A 24,539-nucleotide genomic window follows, 5' to 3' on the forward strand; every position below is an offset into this window, starting at 1 on the left:
TGGAATCGAGTTTCAGTTATGTGGATTGATAATTCGTGCCGCTGACGATTAGAGGGATGGAAGAGTAGAGAGCTGTCTGCGGAGCTGCGACGGTTCCAGCGTTGCAAGACTGGTTTGTTCAACTAATTTCTTTGTATATCTACCTTTCTCTGTTCGTATATTTCATATTTATATTTCATCAAACGTCTATAGATAACAGATTTTCACGGCAGTGTCATAGGTTAATTTTAAAGAGACATACTTGCAAATTGCAAGGAAACGTGAATTGTACATCCGAGGTGTTGAAATTCGCGATGCATCGCTAACGTAGCACTTTCTGTCAAATTTCACTCGAGCACGCCAAACTGTTGATGGATGTGTACGATAAAAAAAAAACCACGAGATCATGACGAGTATCATAGATTCGACGATTTAGGCGACAGCATGCAGAAGCCATATTGTTTGGACAGATGCTAAGCGTATCTGAGGATTAATTAACAATCTCGCTCGTTATCGATTCGGATTGACTAACGAATCATTCGACAGTGTTCAAGAGAAATTCCTTCTCGCTTACCAAATTATTATTCGTCGAATTGTATACGTAACAAGATTAAACGATTTCGAAGTTAAGTTTCGAAGACGGTTCGATCGTTCCTTTTTTTTCCGTTCAACGTAGATTGAATGGAATGAAATGAAATTAGTAGCTGATGTACCTCGTTTAGTGCTCGACTCTAATTCGAGCAGACCAAGCGAACCGAGTGCGCAAACAAACGTCAAATATTTATTGACCTACAACTCGTTTAAATTAATCGAACGCCCACTTATTCTCGAGCTACAGTCAAACGCAAGGATTTCCTAGAACCAATAACCATAGGAATTGTAGGTGGTTTCGATTAAACTGGACTGCTCGTAAAGTGTTTGTATTATATTTTCGCCTGCTCACCTTGAAATGACAAATTTCCTTTCGAACCGCTAAAAAAAAAAAATTGCAAGTTGGTATACACCGAGGATTAACGAGTTCGGTGTACTCGAACAGTGCACTGTGGATTGTCTAGATCGTCGCAAACAAACCATTTCAACAAATCCAACAATATAAATATTGAACCACGGTAAATTACCGTTACATATAGTTTGATCTGGCTCGATCAACTTACATAAGAATGTCGCGGGTTTCATTACCTATGTCAAAGCTAGATAACGCAAGCAGACCCGATAACATTTAATTACAACAACAAATATATACGTAACACAATATTTATCTGTATCCATAGGTGGAATGGCACTGATAATTCTAAACAATCCCGTGAATTCGTCGATATATTTGCGATGTAATTAAGCCTCTTCTACTTTGAGTACACTTCAACTCTTTTCGTCGCCGTTGGGCGACGTAATTAGTTGTAATTATCCGACTGTACATGTAGAAACGCCGCGTTCGGAGCCATAGCATGGACTAGAAAATTTGTCAACGATTAGAGGCGTGCTTTTTAATAAATCAAAAATTATTGAAATATCGGCAGCGCGGTACGCGGACGACAATCAATTTTCGCAATCGAATTTTCCGGTCTCCCGACGCGTCGCGTCGCGTCGCGTCGCTCGATCAACGTCGATTAATCGTTTATCGCGTTTCGAATAATTAACCGTCCGTGGCCCATGAATATTAAACGCGCGTAATAAAAAGAGATCGGATTTTCGGCGGATAATTCGGTTAGCTTAACCGGATCCGCTCCGTCGAATCGACGCCTCGAAGCTCGCAAGTCGACCGATTTCCTCGTCGTTATTTCGCGATTATCCGCCGGCTGTCCCGTAATTTCCCTTCAATTATGTTAATTAATGGGGACAGAAAAACGGGACGACCGCTCGTCGAGAACTCTCGCGCTACCGTAGCTGCTACGTTTCGTTGCGGTTCGCCGCCATTTGTTTATCGTACTTTTTACAGTACAATCGCTGCGACATTGGAAGTTGCAAATATTTGGTAGATACCAATAAATAACGATTTTTAACGAAATAAACGCGTTTATCGCTCTTTTTCTATCAATCTAACGCGTGGTGTTATTCAGATTAAAGGGAGGTGACATTAAATGGTGCCTTTTATCAATATTTAGTTCGTTGTTACAGTAAAACTAGAATAATTTAATTAGCAGTTTAATAATCCAATAGTATCGGTAATAGTTTTTAGTAGATTTGTCTGTTGTATAGGTATTATTATAGCGTAGGATACACTATCTATGGTGATTTCCTCCGACGGAAAGTAACAGCCGTGGCAAAGAGTTTTACATACCAATAATACATTAAGAGATAACATTAGATGCATCGAGTATCTAATAATTTTGAATAATTTTGGATGAAAACCTTAGTTATAAGTGATTTTAGGATTTCGAAAAAAAGAAAAACATAAAAAGATATCTTAAATTCCCCATAATCGCATGAAATTTGATTCTGGTAACATTTTTATACCTGAATCTGCAATAAGTTACGATTACGTATAAAAAACTTGATTTAAAGAATTGTAACACTATATATCCTTGGAAAAGAGAAGAAAATGAAAAGAGTCAGACAAAAAATGGAGTAAAATGAAAAATAAGAGACAATGGGTGGACGGCGGAGGAACGAGTGACTCGTTTCCACGGTTTCCACGGTTTCCACCAGTAAGTAGTAGTTCGCTTGTTACTTTTCGTACAAGTGCGAAGTACGGTCTAATATATGTGTACGTGTCCACGGCTCAAGATCTCAAGGGAACGCGACAGAAAAGAAAGCATCGAAGGGTGCGCGATATGTCGCATTTATTCAACGACTTAACACGTCCCGCTCGGTGTAAATCACCGAATGGGTGACCCATTTCGTTCGCCTCGACGACGGAGAAATCTGCCATTAGAAGCTGCGAGCAGAAGAACGTGAAACACGGAGCTCCAAGAACGAGAACGCACGAAAACGATACTGCACGCTTATTTTATTTTCGAAAGATTGTACAAAGAAGAATAAACTGAAGAAATTATTTGTACAAGACATTGTTGCATTACTTTTGTAATTCTACGTGCTGCTCGACTTTTTCCAAAATGTATAATTACCTTCTATTTATTACACCACATACGTGTCGTATTCATCCATTCCAGGTGACCAAATGATATCGACTTTTTTCAAAGAATCAACTTTTTATGTAAATTCAGCCCCATCCCAGTTATAGTATCACAGGCCAGAAACATTCTATATAAATTTTGTCTATAGATACTAATGAAATATTCTGTTTCAAAGAAATAAGTTCATTAATTAATTAATTAAGTAATTGAATAAGGCAACGATTAAAAAATTCCATTTCTGACAGCGGATAATTATTGTAGAACCGCGTTATTATAATACTTCGACTCGAACACGCGTCGCTCGATCACCGGCGAATAATGCATGGGAATTAAGTAATGCAAATTTCGCGAGGACGCGACACTGTTTTTCTGAACAAACTGGCGCTGTTTATGATAAACAGCGCGGCAGGCCGATGTTAATAATTTTACAGGCTGCGACGCCTCGCGCGGCGGTGAATTAAATATCGGGTTAGTCAACGATTAATCGTCGCTGCTTTCTCCGGTACCATAATCAGCCAACTCGCGAGCTGTTTCCGTGGAATTGATCTTCCGATTATTTAGACAATAGAATAAATCAACGACACAGGATCCGACAACTGATCCGATTATGGAATTTTCATCAATTTCCTATCGTATGCGGTGGAAAGTTCCACGATTGAAAGAAGGATTGGGATTTTTAAGTTTACAAATATTTGTCTCATTTGTGGAAAACACAATTGTTAATGAATTTCGAATATTGAATTCTTCTAAATATTATTTGATCTGCTTATTAACCATACTTACCATCTAAAATTTTTCCCTTTCACTCTTCCTTCACGAAAATCTGTGTTTATCTTAAAAAAATTAGAAATATTGTGACATCTGTTCTAAATAGGTACAGAAATTTTCAAGTATTTGCCAAAAGTAGTAAATTTTACAATCTACTCCTTCCCTACATCACTAATTATATTTTAACTGCATTTCAAGTACATTACTCTCAAAAGTAACAACAACGTCCATCGACGACTACGCATTAGAGGATTTACAAAAAATTACAAAACTAATACGACACTTACGATCCGTGCCTCGGTGAGATCAAAAGGAACGTTCGTGCCTGTTGGACGATTAAAGTTTCTGGAGACAGTCCTTTACCCGTGGCTCCGCTCGCGTCGGGATTAACATTATTGCGTGGCCGTCGCAAAGTGCATTTTTAACTTTATTAAGCCGACGGCTGATACGGTTCGCAAACACTGTTCTGCTCTGGGGAGGATCCAGCGATCCAGTAATCTCGAAAGTAGCGGTTCGAAATTACCGAACGATCCGCGGATCGTTCCCTTCTTTAATTGAAAGTTGCTTGAAATTGCCTTTATTAACGAGCGTGAGTCCAAGCCTGCCGAAAGAATTCTTTATATTAAACACATGGCAAACATATTAATCCTTTAACTATAGAATGCGTCTGCAATGCTTGCTTGCTCGTGTAGTTGCAGATAGACGGGTTATTTAAATCTCCAATCACACAGTTTTCGAATCGTACCTTGTATTCTATGTTGGTGAAAACATTGTGAAACTGATAGTGACTTGCATTTGTCGAGTTACTTCACGATGTTTAAGTTTCGTTGATTAAATGGCAATGTCTTGGAAAGTTGAACAGGGTATTTCATTTAACTTAACGCTCTTAAACAGCATATTCAGACATTTTCAGTAGGAGAAATTGGAAAAGGCTGTGTTAGGAATTATAAAATTATGTTCGATACTTTGTTTTTGAAACAAATCACGTCAAAAATCAATTAATCACGTCCATGAATTATGCGGCTACTTAAAATGGAAGCCTGCAAGTGTGACAAATCCAATATGGATGCTCATGGACATCCGTACTTCACCAGCTGTATTATAGATATATTAGAATTGACCAGAGATTCGTTTACTTGGAAAAGACAGTGCAATGTCCATTATCAGCTTTCCTTGTTTCAGTCTCGATTTTTCTTCGTTAAAACTAATACGTTACATAATTGACAAAGAAATCGAAAGTGTCGTGTATGAGAACAAATTTCATTAACGTCCACGTAACTTTGTTATCCGCGCGAAAAAACGAGGAACGATTATTTTCAAATGTTTGCTGGTCAAACTTCTGCGGTTTCTTCAACTACGGAGAAGGAATATTTTCCTTTTTTCACGGTCTCTCTCTCTCTCTCTCTCTCTCTCTCTCTCTCTCTCTCTCTCTCTCTCTCTCTCTCTCTCTCTCTCTCTCTCTCTCTCTCTCTCTCCTCGCTCGCTCGCTCTTTCGCTGTTTTATTCACTCTCAGACGGCTCGCTGCACAGATCAAATATTCCCACGGAATTGATTTTAACGCAAAAACCTGAATCGAGCGGAAAAATCTTTCTACAATCGGCCAGGGAATCATGTTTGCCATCGACCAATAGCTTCGAGACGACATTTTCGCCTCTTTCTGTCTCCACACTTGACACGTTCGTTCGCCACACCGTTCGCTAATTGGCTAATCATTTTTGCGGAAGTTCCTCTTCGAGCAAGTGTCATCTGACGTAACTTATTCAACTTGCAAAAAAATATATACATACAAAAATGTTCTATTTCTATTACATTTGCACATGTACGCGTGTGTATAGAGGTTCAGGTAAAGTGTCAATAAGAAGTCAAAAACGTTTCGTTTCCCATCAATGCGCACGTCTGTTATCATGGAATACCGCTTATCAGTTGCATTGGCGCCGAATTCTAGGGCACAAGGGCCCCATTCGCACATTGGCGCGAAAAGTATACGAATTTAAAACTCACAAAATTTCGATTAATATGTTGAAACAAATTCAGTAGAGGAATTTGTGAAAGGTGAGCAGGATTTAAATTTTCATGTCCCTAGTTTGAGAATCGTTGTCGGAAAATTGATAGCAAAATCGTTTTTAGAGCGTGAAGGTACAAAAGGCAGAGTCCATCGTGAATGAGCTCCGTCGATTTATCGATTGCCTGTCCGTCGACCCTTGTACCTTGTCCAGTGACCACCGATTAACAGCCCCCTCTGTTACGATAAAACTATCTGTAAATATCTCTATCTAGAATTATAATACGTTTTCCATTTAGCAGAGAGGAAAGAAAAGAAAGAAGTTCGAAAAATGCATCCGATGAAAGCATGAAAAAAGAAAATGATAATTCAAAGGGCACTTTAACGCGCAATTTTTATTATTCATACTCGCCAAGATAATTATAAAGTTCATTACAATTCTTCATCCAACGAGGAAAAAAGATTTTTTAAATTGTGCAACAATGAAGAACTACTAAAAGCTCAACATCAAAAATATTGATAAACAATTAAAAGTAATTTATAACCGCACAGTCCACTTGATTTAAAACATTTGCTACTACCATCGAACTACTTTTCCTCACTCACCAAAGGAATTGAAATAAAAGATTATACAACAATGATACTATCATCGAGTTGAATTTCTTCACCTACTAAAAGAAGCACGACAAAATATCGTGAAGCAGTGAAGAATTATTAAAAAATGGTACCCCACAGCCGTTTTTCTCTTATCTAAGAATATAATGATATGCAGGTTCTACCTATTTTTAAGCTTATACCAGCAAATAACATGTCCCAAGCTCTCTAAAGATTCGCGGCCTCGAGGAATCGAACGCCATCAAATGTCTGTTGGCGGCGTATCGTTCGTCCGGCAACCAGCAAATCTCCGTTTACAGTCAGTTTAGCACCGCTTATTATCCGCAGCGGCCATAAGAGTGGACTCTTGCCCCGATGAGACCGCCGTTTGTTTTCGTTCTTGCGGTTGCTCGATCGTAAACACCACAGGATTATCTCTGGTGGACACGTAGCTCCCGCCGCCATTGTTTCTTTCCTCGTTGCCAGACCCTTGAACGTGCAACGAGCGACCCACAGGTTTACCCTCGCGTTTTATTGCCACCCCGTTCCTTTTCGTCTCGAGTTCCAACGCGTTCCACGGATTTCGACAACCCCTTCTTACGGGGTGGAGCATGAAATTACGGTCGTGCCACAGCCTCTGATTGGCATCTTCGAATCGGATAAAGAAAATGGAGGAGGATTAACAGCAGAACTGTGGCAAGCAAGGAGCTCTTCAGACCGCAAATCGCCAATAATGGGAAATTAAAACTATTCCCTGTCTGCGGAAAATTCAGAGAGATTTCTTTCTTATCCCATTCTTTTTCAAGTTACTTTCAAATTTGATGTATTTTTTTTTAAGTCCTCGATATTGTACGCGAAGAATAAAGAGACGTAGCTTACATTTCTTTGACTCCCAATTAGGGTCTTACAATTAAAATGTAAAAATACTACAAAACAAAAATATTAGGGATTCGAATTGCACTCTGATGTCATTGATATAGACAAGAGTAAATTGCAATATCTTCTTTAAGCAAAAAAAAACGTGTTTAGACCTAAAACTCTCAACACTGATACGACTATGTGCCGTCCCGAATGCCTGGCAAAGATAGATGTTGATGGAATTATGCCTGATGAAAGTTTCATTCTTGATGAAAATTGAAGATATCGTTGGAATTGTACCTATAAGGAATGTTATGATATGTATATGTATATGAATATACAGATATGTATATGGAGTATCTCACGTAAAGTAGGTTACCTATTTGTTTTTCTGAAAGCAAATCAAATGTGTCCTTGGAGATCATTTAAAGAAGATATAGCCTGTTAGATACTGTTGGAAATGTAACTATTTGTAATATTATGAATTTGTGTAATTTAGTCGCCATCTTGTAAAAGCTTTGACTACATGGAGTCTGTAATGCACGTATTATATCTCAGATAGCAGATCTCTGGTTTCTTTATTCATTTCTTATTGATTTTGCGTTTATTTGCTTTTTAGGTTATATTCCTCATTATTGTTCGTAGGTGTCCAATTATTAATATAATTAGATCACATTCATTATCCATTGCCGTACACGAAGGAAACGAAATTTAACGTTACGCGCGCTACGTTGTCGATGCGTAAAACTTATCTATCGAAGCTTCCACGAAAACAAAACCCAAGATATAGCCCGAGACATTCCAGAAACGCCTACCAGGGTGGCCAGAGATTTTTACATTCTGCTCTCAAGTGACATAACAGAGATTAGATATTAGGAAAAAATGTTTCAATGCAAAGATGCAAGAGTTTCAAATTAAGAACTTTATATATCATGCGAGTCTAGCATTTCAATCGAAATGTTGAAGAATTTTAATCTCTCTCTAAGAGAGAGAGAGAGAGAGAGAGAGAGAGAGAGAGAGAGAGAGAGAGAGAGAGAGAGAGAGAGAGAGAGAGAGAGAGAGAGAGAGAGAGAGAGAGAGAGAGAGAGAGAGAGAGAGAGAGAGAGAGAGAGAGAGAAGAGCAGAGGGGGTAAAAGGGGGGCAGGCATTCACGAACGGGCGGTGTGTTACAACGTTAGATCCGAGTACCCACCTGTGCGCCGAGTCTTTATCGAACCACCAATTGTTTGCGGAATGAAAATATTGTCCCTGTAAACAAGTGGCTACATTGTGCCAAGCGCGAGCGGCATTCTTCGTTACAACAAATCACTCCCTCTACTTCGCCTTCCACCCCCGTACCCGGCACACCGTACCGGGCACGGCGCAAGTGCGCAATCGAGTGCTGTTCGTTTCGATTAATACTGATCCTTAATCTACGATTAAATAACGATTTGCTATTTGACCTAGATTACGCCGTATCGCGGACAAGATCGATCCTCTTCTCTCGTCGACGGCTGCACAGAACGATCTGGTGTGTAGGGACTCTTCCGGTTGGTGCAGAGGTTTTGTTCGATTTCTAGGGTCGATCGCTGTCGTGTTGCAAATTTATAAATTACTTTATCGGTTCTCCACTGTTATATATATATATATATAACATTTATTACTTTTACTTTACATGCTACGCAGGTGACAATATCAAGATTCTCCAAAATTGACATATCTCGTATTAAGCTTGTATTTCACGTATATATGTATAAAAACAATCTCTATAGAGCCGACAGTCAATCGCTTTATTAAATGTTCTTTATCAGTGACGAGAAAGAGAATCAGACTTTGAAGAGGTGATTATTGACCTGATCTATATTTTTCTACCATATTCGTTATTATTATTTACGGTTAGAATGTTTTTTTTGGATTTCTTTATGATGATTGCGACGCTTACAATGGCTCACTCGTTGTGGATACCTTCGGTTTGATTTTTTATCTCACCATTTGCAAATATTGCACACTAAAGAAAACGGCTGATGATTTACAAATTGAGAAACCTTTTTTTAAGACCGAGCAGGTAAATCGTTTTGCAGCGTTATTTTTTCACCTGCTCCCTGCTGTTCCTTTTTTAGCCGTAACGGTCGGTTTTATTGCGATCTGGAATTTTAACAACTTATTTGCGCGCGATAAAAAAAAACCGGCACAGTGCCAGAAATTCATTTCAACGAATTAATTCTGCACTGGAAATGAAAAATTTAGGTGAATTAGATTGCGCAACTACACCGTTCGCCAATTTTATCCCTGCTATTTCAACAATTATATTTAAATTAACGTTTAATTGTACCTCTATTAAAATAATTATTATACCAACGAAGCTTTTTAAGTAATTAATTCGTTAAAATTAAAATTAACACTGTACATGTGTGTGCAGAAAAAATTCAACCTGACGAAAGGACGAACGTCTACATTAAATTAATAAGTATTATTACCATATCAGGAATTTTCATTTCACAAATTGAACAACAATCCGAACGTTTTGAAATATCTTGGAAGCAGTGTTTTCTCGTCCAAGTTCATCAACCATAGGGTGTTTAACTTCGTTTGAAGCACCGAAACGCGCAAGCCAAGAGCCTGCGACTCCGTAAAAGTGTTTTGTCATTTTTATAAGGAGCTGAAGGTTGCGACACGAGGGAAGAAGGAACGGTCTACTGGTCCTAACGGATCGCCTTACCTGATTGTTCACGTGAGTGGTCCCACGCCTCTTGTTCTTATTATTAACGCTCTTGATAGCTTGTTGGCATATAGGCCACTGACCAAACCAAGGCCAAAATTTCTCAAAAATTACCTTAAAAAAATCGGGAAGGTACAGTATTAAAAAAATGAATCACTTACAAATGAGGAATTCTTCAGGTGACACAAAAAAAAAATTATTCTCTTCATCTCTTTCTTAAATAACTAACTGTAATGTCACTCTGTCCGGTTCGTAAAACAAAAATATGTTAAACGTTCTAACATCAGTCTCGTTCACGAGCCCGCACAACAGAACGAAAAGAGGGTTCCACGGTAAAGGACGAGCGATCGTAGAGCCGAGAATTACTGACTCCTCGAAGCCCAGATTCCCTATTTTTCGACTCGCCCTAGAAAAATATCTTGTCGAGCACATAGCACAACTTAAAATACCTGTCGCGCGATTACGGCCAGGGTGGAGTGGTAAGGGGTTTGTTGTTTCAAGGCTTTATGAAACAACAAACCGAGCGGCCCGCATCGGGAAGTCAAACGTTTCGCGGGAGCCAGGGAAATCAGGTGTGTCGGCGGCTGGGTCACGTCCGAAAAACACCGGTGATCTTTGTGCTACGTACACGGACCATCGAAAAAATTACCGCACGGGACATGGACAGGCGTTAATGCGGATCGCCGTGCAAAATGCCTCGCGTGCCGCGGCATAAATTACGGTAGACGGTGAAGGGGGCTGAACGAGACTTCCATTTTGTTAAACGACTGAGAAAAAACGAAAAATGGAAGGAGATAACTCTGGTATTGCCATGATAATAATATAGTAGTAAATAAACAGAAAATCAACGAAAGTGAGAAAAATCATTCGGCTTTACGGCACACGTGGAGAAGTTCAACCTGAAGTTGACATCGGAAAGATTTTATTCGTACCTGTCAGCGGCGTGATCCACAAATCCCTGTTTCTAAACGCGAGCAAGTAAACCATGAATACCAAAGAGGGCTGCGAACCATTGTCGAACGGCGTTAAGTCCGTCGAAATCTTGGCCCGTGACTTCGTAAATCGCTATCACAACATTCGCACGAGAGAAGAGCGTGAACCGCATTAAGCACCGGCATAATCGAGGCAAAACCAATTTTCCTACCCCGGGGAAACCCCGGGCACTTCGAACTTACAAAATTCTTTCAGTCTAACGATGAATTTTGCCTGAATTTTGACCAATTCATAGCATCAAATAATGATATTATAACAATCTGATCCCCATTCAGTATTTTATTACACCAATTAGTAATTTTCGAACATGTTCTCTACAAAATCACGATTCTCAATTAACGTCACAACATCGGACAATCGATAAGTGTGCTTGTCAGATCGCTCATCGTCATCACCAAGAAGGAAAGAACAATTTACCAATCACCTAAACCAATTTAACCTTACTCCTCAACAATTTGACAATAATTCTTCGTGACATAACGATCCTCGAGAACGTACGGCGAGTCTATTATTCTTGCCGTAACCGAATGTGGAGGGGGTGACCTGGTCTTCCAGTCGTAGATAGGCCGACAGCCGATCTCGAGGGCTGTAAATCTGGGAAAAACCCGACGAGGCACGCACAGCACGTGACTCCTTCGGGGCCTCGGTCTGCGCCGTCCCGAGCACGATAAAGCACACGCGGGTGTATCGTTTTTTAAGTGACTCAATTTCGCCCTGCATCCACTTACGCCTAGGGCCCCACACCTCCTCGTCTCGTTCCGCTCTGTTTTCATCCCCGTGTAATTTCGTTCTCAGGGCTAAGGGGCTGGGGAACAACGCTTATGGTCGTGAACGACACTTCTCGCCTCGCGTTTTGTGGGAAAAGATATATTACACGTATATCGGTGTGCGACATTAATTGAACTCTTCCTCCTCGCAAGTTCCATCAAACATTAATGCGATTCGTTAATGTTGTATTTAATAATAAATTAATTTAGCTTTTGAATCTTTCGATACCGCAATAGTATCAAATGTAGGTGACAAATTCCTTTAATATGTAACAGGCATTAACACTTTAACGGCGAATGATCTTAACGTAATGAAACGAACACGTTGCGAATAATAGTAAACAATCGCGTGACTCAAAAAAGAATCATATGAATGCACAGTTTGGCTTCGGTCGTACACCATGAGTCTAATTCGCTGTTGTTCGCGAAGGAAGGAAACCTTTTTTGAAACTTGAAACACTTTTACCCTTCAATGTTCAACTACAAATCTGTTTGAAAACTACTTCCTGAAGTAAAAAGAAAAGCTTTCGATTTTTCGTAATCGCTGTTGTTTCTCTGTTCTACTGAAAAGTAACGATAATAGACTTAGGATAGCCTCGCGTTCAGCTACAGAAATATATACTCGAAACAACTTCGATAAAAGTAATTCAATTTGAACATAGATACCGCACGATTATTCATTCGTATTTGCCGAACGTTATCTTCTTCTTGCTATCTTACAATTAGCTTCCAAACGAGGTAGCGATATTCTGAAACGGAATTAACGCCGTGGCTGGAAAGTATAAATAGCTGAAAAGCGCGGGCAAAGCTCGCCGTCGCATCGTGGGCTGCGGCGCTTGTTTGTCATCGCGGCAAATCGGTAAATATTTGCAAGTAATAACCGAGTCGCAGGCAGGATCAGTAGAGCACAATTGCGCGGCGACGTCTGCCAGACCTCGAGAATTGTACCCCCGAATCGTTTGCGCAAACTTTTTAACCGGTAAACGGTGCGCCCGATACTGTACACCGAGCGAAATCGTTCCGCGATTTGTCTGTACTTATCCTTCGAGGGGCAGCTCGCCGTGAGTTTGATAAATAATTTTAAGGACGCTCGATGAACTATCTTTCAAGCGTTTCAAGAATTGATAAGAACATAGCTTCATAAAAACATGAGCATTATCATTTTGTCAGAAAAATGTAATGACATAAGAGGGAAATAGTATGAAATAAATAGAATAATCTCATCGGTCATTATTATTCGAATTTGCAGAAGTACCACGTTAATGATACAGGAATTAATAATTGCCAAGATGATCGCACAGAAATAAAGCTGGTGCATTTAACAGGTGGTAACTTTGAAACCACTGACACACCTTCACTTCCGCATCCAATACGTGCATTAGATGTATCCCCCGAAATTATATCTACGTCTTCCACCCCTGTTTTAAATCAATAATTAAGCCTAATTCTCAAAACTAACCTGTTCCTTCATCTTAAAGCAAAGCGTTAATCGCTCAATGACGTAAAAAACAATAACGCGAGCAAAAAATAGTATCTCTGAGACAACAGGTAATTTCCGGCTTCTGATCAATGGTCAAACTGAACCGAACAATGAATCCTCGCAAAATCGCTAGTCTATGAATCATCGTTGAAAATTTATGTAGCAATGTGGCCATGTGGAGCACAGTGACGCAAGATGCGACTCGTTAACGGGCAATGGGCCCTGTCTCCAGGATAAAGAGTGTTGTAAATCGTAAGTGAGTCAAAGGGCCAAAGGTTTCGGCTGGTAGCGTAACCTGCTGAAAGTGACAGATGTTTTCCTTTACGATCCTATTTACAAGGTTCGATTGTACCGATTAGTCAACAGGAAATTCGTATCCAAGATCCTGTCGCTACACGCAAGCAGTACTATCTTGTTTAATGCCAAAGTACCATAGCGAGCGTTAGTCACTACGATGGGAATTTTGTTTTTTCGCAGTTGTAGGTGAACATTGTCATCGTTTTCCCTAAGAGAAAGTTCTTTAGTGCTACTGATAATTGATGTTGGACCCGCGTTGTTGATAATGGGGGTGAGTTATAGCGGGTAAACGTTAAATGGATATATCAATGAATTAGACATTCTCATCTGTTTCGTATATTTGTGTAGACGATTTTAGATTGGAGAAACAGTAGTGAATTCTTTTTCAGTATCTTCTGCATTTTTCACAAACAATGTTTGAAAAGCACAATCTACGCTTGGAGTATTTCTAGGATATAAATTTCAATTTTCTTTTTTTTTTAGTTTCTTTACTCTAAAATCTTTCTCCTGAGGGATAATAGAATCTCTTAATATGAACTAGTAAGGCGACAACAGAATTTTTACATAACACTAAAATATACTGAAAATAAAATGAACGTAGTGTTCTAATAGAAAATTTGCTATTCGTGTAAGGATATTCATATGAGACAGAGAATTTTTAGATAATGAAACGTTCTGATAACAGGTGTTCGAATAATAGAAAAGTTCCACTGTACAACTGCAAATATTTCTATCTGTTTGTGAATAATTCTTTAATTGACGTTAAGTATGGACGTTAATGGATGATTAAATTTGATGAAATTTTATAATTCTATAATTTCAATTCTATATTCCTGTATTATATTATATATATTTGATTATTATGACAAAAATGATCATAGTGGTTGGTATTGCGCAAATAAGACATATCTAGTAAACAAACATTAATCGAGCTAATGTTTCCTCTACCTGTATTATTACAAATTAATAATTAATTCATAGGAATTACAAAAGTAGTGAAATAGTTTATTTGCCAGGTGAAAAGTGAAACGAACAGAAAAATCGCAGCGATATATCCTTAACAGGTTAAGAAAACATGTCTATACCAGTGCAAACATCGATTCAAAATAATCTGTACATACGTTCCAGTAAACATTTCTTTATAAATATTTGATAGCTAATATTGGACATGTTTAATGTTCCATCTTCATTAGTTTCATGTCACGCATTTTTATTTCAACAAGTCGCGAGTGCCTTTAGTCGATCAACTTACAGGTTTCACCTAATATTTACACAACTCGAATAGTATAACAATTTGCAACGCGTCATTTTCCAAACGCTTACAACCACAAAGCACGTTACTCCATCGAAGTTTATACACACGTGTACCAGGTCTAACCAATTATCTCCTTTTATTTTACACCTACCACATATAACGATGTTAATATAGAGCCACCTATGACAAAGTTTTTATTATCATAGTAATGGAACTGTTCTAATACTTTGCATCCGCTAAAAAAGTAACATTTTATTAACAAAAAAAAGTGTGTTGAATAGACATCTTCCAATAACTGCCATATTTTAAATAATCAAGGAAAGTAAATGAAACGACTACCGGTGGTAAGTCTAATTAAATTCGTGTTACAATATGATTTTTGTCGCAGGAAACGAATGTTCGAAGATTTTTCGATATTTTCCTACGGGAAAGGACGATCCTCTTCTCGCCAGGCGAACGCGTATAAAAGCAGCACGCTTCGGAATCGATTGTACAAACAAGAACGTGCGTTGTGTACGTATGTACGTGTTCGTGCACCCTCAGTCCCTGGCTCTGCCGATCTTTCGTTAAATTTCCGTTTCATCGTTCCCGTGCAAACGTTCCGCGAAAGGTAGAAGTTTTAAGCAGGCCATCAGGCCAACCGAAAAGCGTTTGATTTTCGTCCCGAGAACAAAACCCCCGGTTGCACCCCCCCCCCCTCCCCCCCGGACACACCGATACTTCCTACGACCGGTCGAAAACACGTTTCTATTTAATTGGTGAGAAATGAGTAGAAACGAAACGTGAAACGCTCCATTTTTTTATTTCCTACTGTTTCTTTCGTTGGAGTTTACTTTGAGAGGTAGAAGAGGTATTTTGTCTGCCTTTTATTATGTTATTTATTTTGTCACCACGAAGTATAAATATTGTCGATTTTATGTAGAATTGGAAACATCTTATTGTTGGGTCGTTGAGTATTTATAAAATTTCCAGTCTTTCAGGGCATTCTTTTGTAACGAATAGGGTAGTAATTAGATATTTTATTCCAAAACGATTAATTGCTCGGTAAATATTATTTTAAATGGACTGAGAAGTATTTAATGGATTCAGAATTATTATAACTGTTCTTCCGTGTTGAAATGATCATAAAATCAAAAATCCAATAATTTAAATGATATTTGTACGCTTTAATATCGCGTGCGTTAAATGGAGAGCTACATATTCTTCGAGCATACAATCTCTGTTTTTGTACCCGAAAATTCTGTACTATGTTAATAAAAATTTATAACACGAAAACAGATTACTAAAAATTTATTCAATTATAAATTAATAAAATTTGTATACCTAAAAACTCCAACATACATCTGTAACCTGAAAGCCAGGTTAACTCGAGTTCATTTTTTTACCTTTCAGGTGCAGACACATTAGAATTAAATATTCATTGTTCACGTAAAGCTTTGAAAAGGGTGTATCACATAGGAAAGTAACAACGATCGATAAGAACGTCGAAAGAGATGGCAGGTGTTGGATGAGCGTGGGCGATCAAACGCTACGAATTGGCACCGATTTCTCGACTACCAACCCTCCACCCTTTGTCTCCGTCAATTTTAATAATATCACCCCCTCTGGTACGCCTTCGTGCACGATGATTCGCATGATTTTTCGACGGCTTTCAATTATCCGCGGAACCATACTCCCACAGGCCGCTGCCCCCGCGAAATATCGATCCCAGTGCTCTCGACTGCGTAGCTGTCGGAAGTGGGTGGAACAAGAAATTACGTTACGAAGGCGAGACCTGGCGACAATCGTTACTGCACTTTTCGAAAACGTACGTGTACACATCCGTGAAATTTACGGTGTAAAATTAGAGAAGTTCGTAATGTACAGTCGGAGAAGCTTATTAGAATGAAACGAGGGATTAATGGTTATTTATGGAATGCTCTATTTAACGTAGAAATCTAACATCTTTTTTTCTTTTTGTTAATATTACAAGCGAAAAACGGAAGATAGAAATTATAAAATGTTATCACGAGAATGTTATCGCTCTAGTTATTTTAAAAATTATGTAGAGAACGTTTTAGGTGTAGGCTTCTCCATTTGGTCTCTGCCATTTTTATGAAATATCTCAACAAAGAAATGGGATAGACTATCCGACCGATATCAAGTTACTTTCTTTTTTTACTATTATTTCTCCTTTAATTTATGGACAATAATTTCCATTCTATTTATCATTCAATAATATAGAATCGTCTCGAATTATTTCCATATAATTTTACTCATTAACTAAAGTCTAAATTAATTAAACAGGCTCTGAACAAACAACATCTCACACCAATAACCACCTCCGAGAATACTAAATTTACAATGTATAATCCCAATCTACATCCAACCCTCAATTCACCATTCCATTTCGCCAGCCGCTTTCTCGAAAAATACGACTCACATACGAACCTAATCATGCATATTCATCGTCTTTAAGAACAAAAAAAAAAGAAAGAAACTTCGGCAATCAAGCTACCGACGCAACGAAAAACTTAAAAAGACCTACTAAAGTAAGGTCCCTCCTTTTGTAATCGTCTTGGTCCTGGCTCGATCGCCCGGCTCAACACGTGCGAGCCAGCGGAGCATTATCGATCAAGACTGAGGCGCAGGTTTGTTTGCGCTCCCGGAGGAGCGGCCATAGTTAGGATAGTTAAACCGTAATAATACCCGCGCTGCGTAAAATACGAAAATGACGTCAGCGATCGCGACACATGGACAGGGATCGCGGTCCGCCATATTGCTAACAGATAATCGCCGCATTACGATAGAGCCCCGCCGAAATGAGATAGGTTTCAACGACGGCCCGTGTACGTGTAATAAAACATAGTTGGTAAAAGGTACCTGCCCGCGTCAGGTAGCGGAAGAGGGCCTGGCGGACGGTTTTCCGATAGAGGAACGTGCGAACGACCATCCTAACCTAAAATCCTACCATAAAACGATAATCGATTTACGATGGCGGCGCTTTAGCACTATCCTTCATCCCTCGAAGCGCAAGGGAGGATGAAAAAGGGAAAAAAAGAGGAAAAAATCGGGGAGACGTGGATTGTTTTTTCTTTTTTATTCCCTTTTTTTCTTCTTTCGTTTGGATGGATAATAAAGGTGGTTGTGACGCAACCAGCGAGCGGCTGTAATAAAAAAAGGACGGCGTTTTTTATGGTCGTGTGACTGGGGATTGTTGCCGTTGCAATTTGCACGGGATATTCGTGATGATGCTGCGCGCGCGCGGTGATACGAAAGTGTATGCAAAGAACGAGTGAAAGATTCAGTATGGCTTTCATACCTCAGGTATAATGTTTTATGATGTAACTGTTTATTGTGTTTTTTTTTTCTTTTTTTAAGCTATTAACCCACTATGATGAATAAAATTTACTCTTATTTAAAAAAAAAAAATGTAGAGTATCAGTATAGGGGGTAAGCTTAGTAATTAGGCCACACTACAATTTTAAAACGATAAAAGTTAAAATACATAAAAATTCCATTACACAAAATGGAATGGTATCTAATGAAGCATTACGTGATAAATACGGAGGCTCTAGAAGTGCGGACGTTTCAAGCTTTTAATCAGGTTAGGAAAATGTTATTTTTACTCGAAATTGAATGTGATATTTCTAACATGAAACCTTCGTTCTCTAAAACCAATTACAAGTTACATTTTTCAAAAACTTCTATCGAGACATTTTGAAAATAACTTAAGAAAAGCTGCGATAAAGTTGCGGTCAAAAGAAAGGGTAGCTCGATGGCAACAGATCGCTCATTCTATCAGGATACATTCCCAGGTTTCTATCCGAGGCAACATCGGAACAATGTTTTGCTATCATCGCCACCACTGATGGTATCCATATATCCAGGCCTTCTACTGTTTCAGACGATCTTCGTGGGACGCGACGCAGCGAAGACAAACAGCCATACACAAGAATAACATCTTTCGCATTCCGCTAATCACAACACTCGGAGCGGCCTGTACACAGCCGAGAAGGCAACGATAAAAAAACATCGCCATCGTTGGAGCTGCTAGAAAAATTATAGACCCTATTCGGGGGTTAATGAAGTGGCACCTCCATAGGAGAATGATTTTCGTACAAAAGTACTCGAACGTAATTGTGACCATATCATTGCATAGTTAGGAATTTGATTTTGAATTCTACTCTATAAGGGTAGAGTTTTGCTTATTTCTTTTTATTAGCCACTATAATTTTGCAAAACTGCAAGAAATATTTGATAAAATTGTAATAATTGTTTGATCACTGATATTCTTTATATAATTACCAATAATTGAAGCATAAACTTTGATTCGACCGAAAAATTATATAATTTGTCAAGTCTTCCAGAGACACCATCCAACTGACATACTTGGTAACCTGTCGAGTGTACTAATCACAAACGTATTACGGGAGGACAGAGCAAAAAGGATTTTCATAATTACTCACGATACATCCGCGATAAATCAAGCTAAAGTACTTCGTTCGTGTGCATTTTATTTTATTAAAGTCTCAAGAATATACGTAGGTATACATATAATTATTTATTAAAACAAATCATTCGAAAATGTGTAGTATCGGTACTCAACGAACTATGTTCAATCATCTCGTTAACTCAACATCAACCAACGACGATGTTTCTGCGATTGATGGAAACGCATATGTAGAATGAACGGTAAGAATTTTTAGTATCAGTAACGAAAAATTTTTGCCAGACTCTTATATCCTACGGTGTGGTTCTTAACTTAACGTTAGAGCTGTTCGATACAAAGGACACTTTTCGTGCGAAATTACTTGCAGTCGGTTGCCTCGATAAAAAAATATTAATGGAAACCTGAGCGTTTCAGCGCGTTCTTAATGGCACTTCGAGATTAGCCCATCGAATAATTATATACGGTTGCGCCGTGCGTTTCTGACGATTTTTAAGTACACTAATTAAGTATACATGAATTATCGTTATTTAGTCTACGAAGTATATATTACTTACAAACCATTCGCTGTAATCCACTGTGCACAACGTTTCATCTAATTATTTTTTCATTGGTGTAATTAAATCTTTTTAATACGCTGTTAGCACTATATTATGATAAATGTGTAGGTATCATGCTACTTGAAAACTAGCCAAAAAAAATTCCAGAGTATTTCCTTTTTTCTTTTTATTAATTTGTGAGAAGTATTAATGTTTGCCCTTTTTTCCAATACGGAAGTATCCTGATCCTTCGAATTAAGCATAACATAATATTGAATAATTCTGTAACTCTGTTTTTGCTTCAAGGAAAAATTGTTCATTTTTTTTCCAAGATTTTTAATAAGTACTTAAGAATCTACAATACGATATTTTGAATTACAGGCGGCTAACCGTGTTCATGCAAGCAAATGGTTTATTTTAAACATATTTTATTATAGGAATCTCAAACGTAGCAATGAACGTGAAACTTTGTAAACAATTATTCATTACGTACAATGGAATGAGAATTATTCTAGAAAAAGTTATGATGCTCTAAACTATTATCGGATGATGAAATAGAGAAAAGCAGCGTTCGTTTAAAAAATTGCCTGAAAAAGCAGCCATTGATTACGTGAACCGAATCCGAACGGATTTGTATAAAATAATCACTCGACGATATTCAATTTTTCACGCACCAATTAGTGTTTACAAACTAACAATCCATAACAATAATTCATTATTAAAATACACGAAACAAAAATTAAAAGGAATTAATTACTTATGTTACCATTAATTAATACTAAATATATTGACAATGATCCATCATTCTCATCGAACCATGACGTATCATGGTTAAATATGTACCAGTTTATGATATTCCGGATTCTTATACGATTTATCAAATCGTACGAACTTTTTCGAGTCTGGTTCTTATGAATCTAAGAGTTACAGTGTTCGTATCTTCTGCTAGAACTCGTAAAATGTCTTACGAAAATAGAACATGCTACTATTATTGCACTCCAAATGATTATTCACGTCCAAAGTCTTAGACATAGAGGACTGTATTGTCCGCTCACTCGATCAGATACTAAGATATAATGTTCCGTAGTGAATGATGCAGCTTATTTACAATATTGTGTGGCGCAAATCGCATTCGAATTGCTCGAAACAATCAGAAAACAATTAAGAACAAGAAATCTTGAAAACAATGAAATGATTGATAAAATGAAATGATCTTTTTCTATGAAGCGAAAATCTTTGCAAAAAAAGAAACCAAAAATCTCTATACCACTGTCTAATCCGAGACACATCGTACTTAAGGTACGAGTGACTAAATTTTTGTTAAAACGACTCCCCTAGTGTGGCGTCAACGTACACTTTCGCGTTTAACTTCGATCGTTTGTATTTTGAAAAGGAGAATAGATGGAGGAAAATAGTAAAACACTTCTCGACTCCCTTCTGTATAAAGAATCGTCTTGCTGTAGAATTGACAAAGCATTAGACAATATCCTAATTATTTCGAGCACTATAATTGTTTGTCATCGCGATTGGCTTATTACAGACATAGACTCACTTATTTCTATGTATAGGATATCGGAAAATAGAAAGTAAGTTTCGCGAAATATCCGCAAACGCTCAGGGACGAAAGAAATATCATTTCGTTTATCAAAATACTGCCTTTCCGAAGAGCTGCGGTCCTAAGAAAAACTCGAGTAATTCGACTTCAAATTATTTTACGTGCATGCACATGTCTAAACGTTAACTGATTAACTTCTGTTTAGACGAAAACCACTAACTTCTAAGCAGATAGAAATCAGTTGCAAAAAGACGATCCTACGATCCCTCGTCGTGTAAACACATTTGAATACAAATGACAATTACCACGTCTCTGAAACATTTATATAGTCTAACTAAGAAACGATAGAGAGAACAATTAAAACTACAGCAAAGGGATTGATCACTTCCAAGTATCGATTATTTATGTACAACAATTGTATCTACTTAGTTCATAAAAAAATATATCTTTCCACTACTACGAACTACCGATCCTTAAGCAGGGCGTTTCTGAAAATTACCAAAAACCTATACAAAAATCGTGTTACCAATTTTTAATAATTATCGATACACATAGCGGGCTGTGTACTGTTCACACGGCACAAGAAGTCTCGCGAGACAACCCCTTTGCACAGGGGTAAAAGCGGTTTTTGAAAAAAATTTTGGGTCTACCTATTCCCACCTTTGAAGCTCCTACGGTCCACACTTTTAAACTATTCATGCGCTACATAGTACTAAGATCCCTAATTAGTATCTATGGCTGGTTCAACCAATGGTACACTAAAACCGAAATGAAACATCCAATCTGACCAATTAGATCCCCATTCCCATCAACAAGACTTCTGTGACGTGCGAATTCTACGTTTAACGCATAACATTCTAATGTTGTCAACTTCCGCTTTAAGCAAGAGACACAAAATAAATTCAATACAGTGCCTAGTAATATTTAACAATAACAAGCTTCTTTCTCCAACATTGATCAAACTTTATCTGAAAAATCAGTGGGCATTTAAAATAAAGGAATTCATTTTCAAATTGATTTTTCCACCCACCAATTGATCGAACGATTTTCTACTTCTGATCACTAGATTTTCTACTTCTGATGGTCGCCATCTAGAATCACCGAGAAACTCCTGCGAGGAGGAAATTAAAACAACGAATACCATCTAAACTGTTGGTTCGACCGAAATAAAAGGTACATGAACACGTTAACCCAATTACGTCAACTTCGCTCTTAGACACTAGCATCGCTAATCTCCGATCAGCTTCGATCAGACATGCGAACTTACCGATCAGCTTCCTCCATTGCGAGCGCTAATCGGCAAAAAATATAATTCAGCAACAATCGTGCGGTATTTTCATCCCCTTCTCACGATCCTGAATGAAATGGATATTTATTATTTAATTATTGCATTTATGCAATTATTATTTTATATTATTGCATGTTGAGAATAATAATTAAACCACTTGATTTTTAATGCAGTTTAGAAGTAATTATTTCTTCATTTCTGATTGATTATAAGTTTCAATTAGGAGGGATGAAAATACGTAATTTGTAGCGAAAATTTACTTAATAAATCTAGCAAACTAGACAGGCACATACGACAGCATAATAAGAATCTTAAGGAACTATATTTTCAAAAAATAGGGACGAATGAACAATCACAGGTAAGGTTACGAACCGGTGTTCGACGCTTATTACCAAGCCTTCCGTAATCATTATCCCTGCGTTATTTTAAAGCATGAACCATTCATGTAATTTATGACACAAGAAATGTAACAGATAATTTTTAAACCAATAAGATTATGATTATTCAAGGGTTAAAACAAGAGTGGCTTTTCAACGTGAATTTTGAACGCTAATCATAGGTATTTACAATGTTATCTAATTCTTAACGAAAAATTGTTAACCCTTAAGTAGCAATCAATATTCAATCCTGTTCGAAGAATATTTAAATTTCTACAGTTTATACTATGAAACTGACCATAGAAATTTTTGTATTCACTATTTAATTTCCCATAAAAGGAACGATCATAAAATTTTTTATTTAATAGATTTGTTATAGCAGAAAAAAAATTTGCTGGTATTCTTTAAATTCATTATTAATTGAAAATACTACCTCAAAAGATCGATATCATGTTCTATCAACTTTCTTTCTTCTTCGAACATCTTCAAACTTACTTCAAAATTCGTTTCCAAAAGATTTGGCGTAACTAACGCACATGCAAAAAGCTTAACATTATTCGTGATGATCTTTAGCTACTGTTTTTGGATGTAGAAAATATTGCAACGTTCAAACCACCAAGTGATCCGAAACTCTTCCTCGGAAGAATTAGCCTACCGTCATGGAACCATAGGACTTTTTATACCACTAGTTCTAACCCCTTCCATGCAGAAATACTCATCTCGCCCTCTGTTATTAATAAACCATCTTAAATTCTTGGCAAGCTGTTTACATTTCTGGACGTGCAATTTAAAAAAGATTTAGTTGCGCGTTCGGGGAGTTCAATACTATATATTATAATCTTAGGCTAGTCTAGACCTCTCTAAACTTCTCGAATCGTTCCGAACCAATATAAAACATTCAACTTCTTTTGAGTTCAACAATCTTTTGGAGTTTCCAAGAATTCAACTTCGAATTTATTTTTTTACACCATTCAAACCTGTTTTGTCATTCAAGCTTCAATTGCACATGATCAGTTTAAAGTTTCATAGTTTCCGTTTTCAAGTACATCATTTACCACCATTCTTTCAATCTCTAACCACTCCATTATAGATTTAAATTCTCTAACAACTCAAATTTTTCTTCCACCATTAAAACTTCGACCGCATATTTTCACATGCGCGCTCAAAAATGTCTGGTGTAAAAGTCAAGCATAAAAATTTAAACGTTGAATCAATCTTTCAAACCTCCAATCATTTCAAACGTTTTCAAACGCTTTCAAACCCATCCATCAGCATTTAAAGCCGTCTCAAAATATAAAAAAAAAAACTCAACTCAGATCTCGTCGATTCCATGATTCAAACTGAAATCTAAAATTTCCAGTACTCCAAAATGGGAATTCTACAGGTCAGTAACAGGTCCGGACAGCTTGATACCGTTCTCGATCATGGAGAACCATTCAGGGAGCTTTTCCTTGCACGTTGACCTAGCGTCGATGTCCACGTTACCATCGTCCTCTTCCTCGTCTCGTTGCTTTCCCTTTCCGCGTTCCACCACATCATCTTCTTCATCCACGGACGAGGATAAAGCGTTCCTCGCGCGTTTCGC

The 24,539-nt window shown here is 37.8% G+C and overlaps 1 protein-coding gene across 2 annotated transcripts; it reads left to right on the top strand.

The window, feature by feature from the left end:
- Positions 1-18,903, top strand: LOC143426099 (uncharacterized). Of its 2 annotated transcripts, none has more exons than XR_013102114.1 (2): positions 1-112; positions 18,653-18,779. XR_013102114.1 is itself a non-coding variant. In XM_076899270.1 (2 exons), the coding sequence occupies exons 1-2, from the start codon at positions 15,162-15,164 to the stop codon at positions 18,771-18,773; spliced, it is 336 nt and encodes a 111-aa protein (XP_076755385.1). In that variant the 5' UTR covers positions 15,160-15,161; the 3' UTR covers positions 18,774-18,903. The 2 variants fall into 2 exon arrangements, 1 of the variants encoding a protein (XP_076755385.1); XM_076899270.1 differs by lacking the exon at positions 1-112 and adding an exon at positions 15,160-15,376 and having other exon boundaries at positions 18,653-18,903.
- The last annotated feature ends 5,636 nt before the right edge of the window (positions 18,904-24,539 follow it).

Source organism: Xylocopa sonorina, chromosome 1 (assembly GCF_050948175.1).
Source record: "Xylocopa sonorina isolate GNS202 chromosome 1, iyXylSono1_principal, whole genome shotgun sequence".
Taxonomy (NCBI): domain Eukaryota; kingdom Metazoa; phylum Arthropoda; class Insecta; order Hymenoptera; family Apidae; genus Xylocopa; species Xylocopa sonorina.

What these genes read in the sequence shown, in the direction of transcription:
- LOC143426099 (XM_076899270.1), top strand. Translation starts at nt 15,162, where the DNA reads ATGTTCGAAGATTTTTCGATATTTTCCTACGGGAAAGGACGATCCTCT. An exon ending in GTGCAAACGTTCCGCGAAAG is followed by an intron (nt 15,377 to 18,652) that starts GTAGAAGTTTTA and finishes CTACTGTTTCAG; the next exon opens with ACGATCTTCGTGGGACGCGA.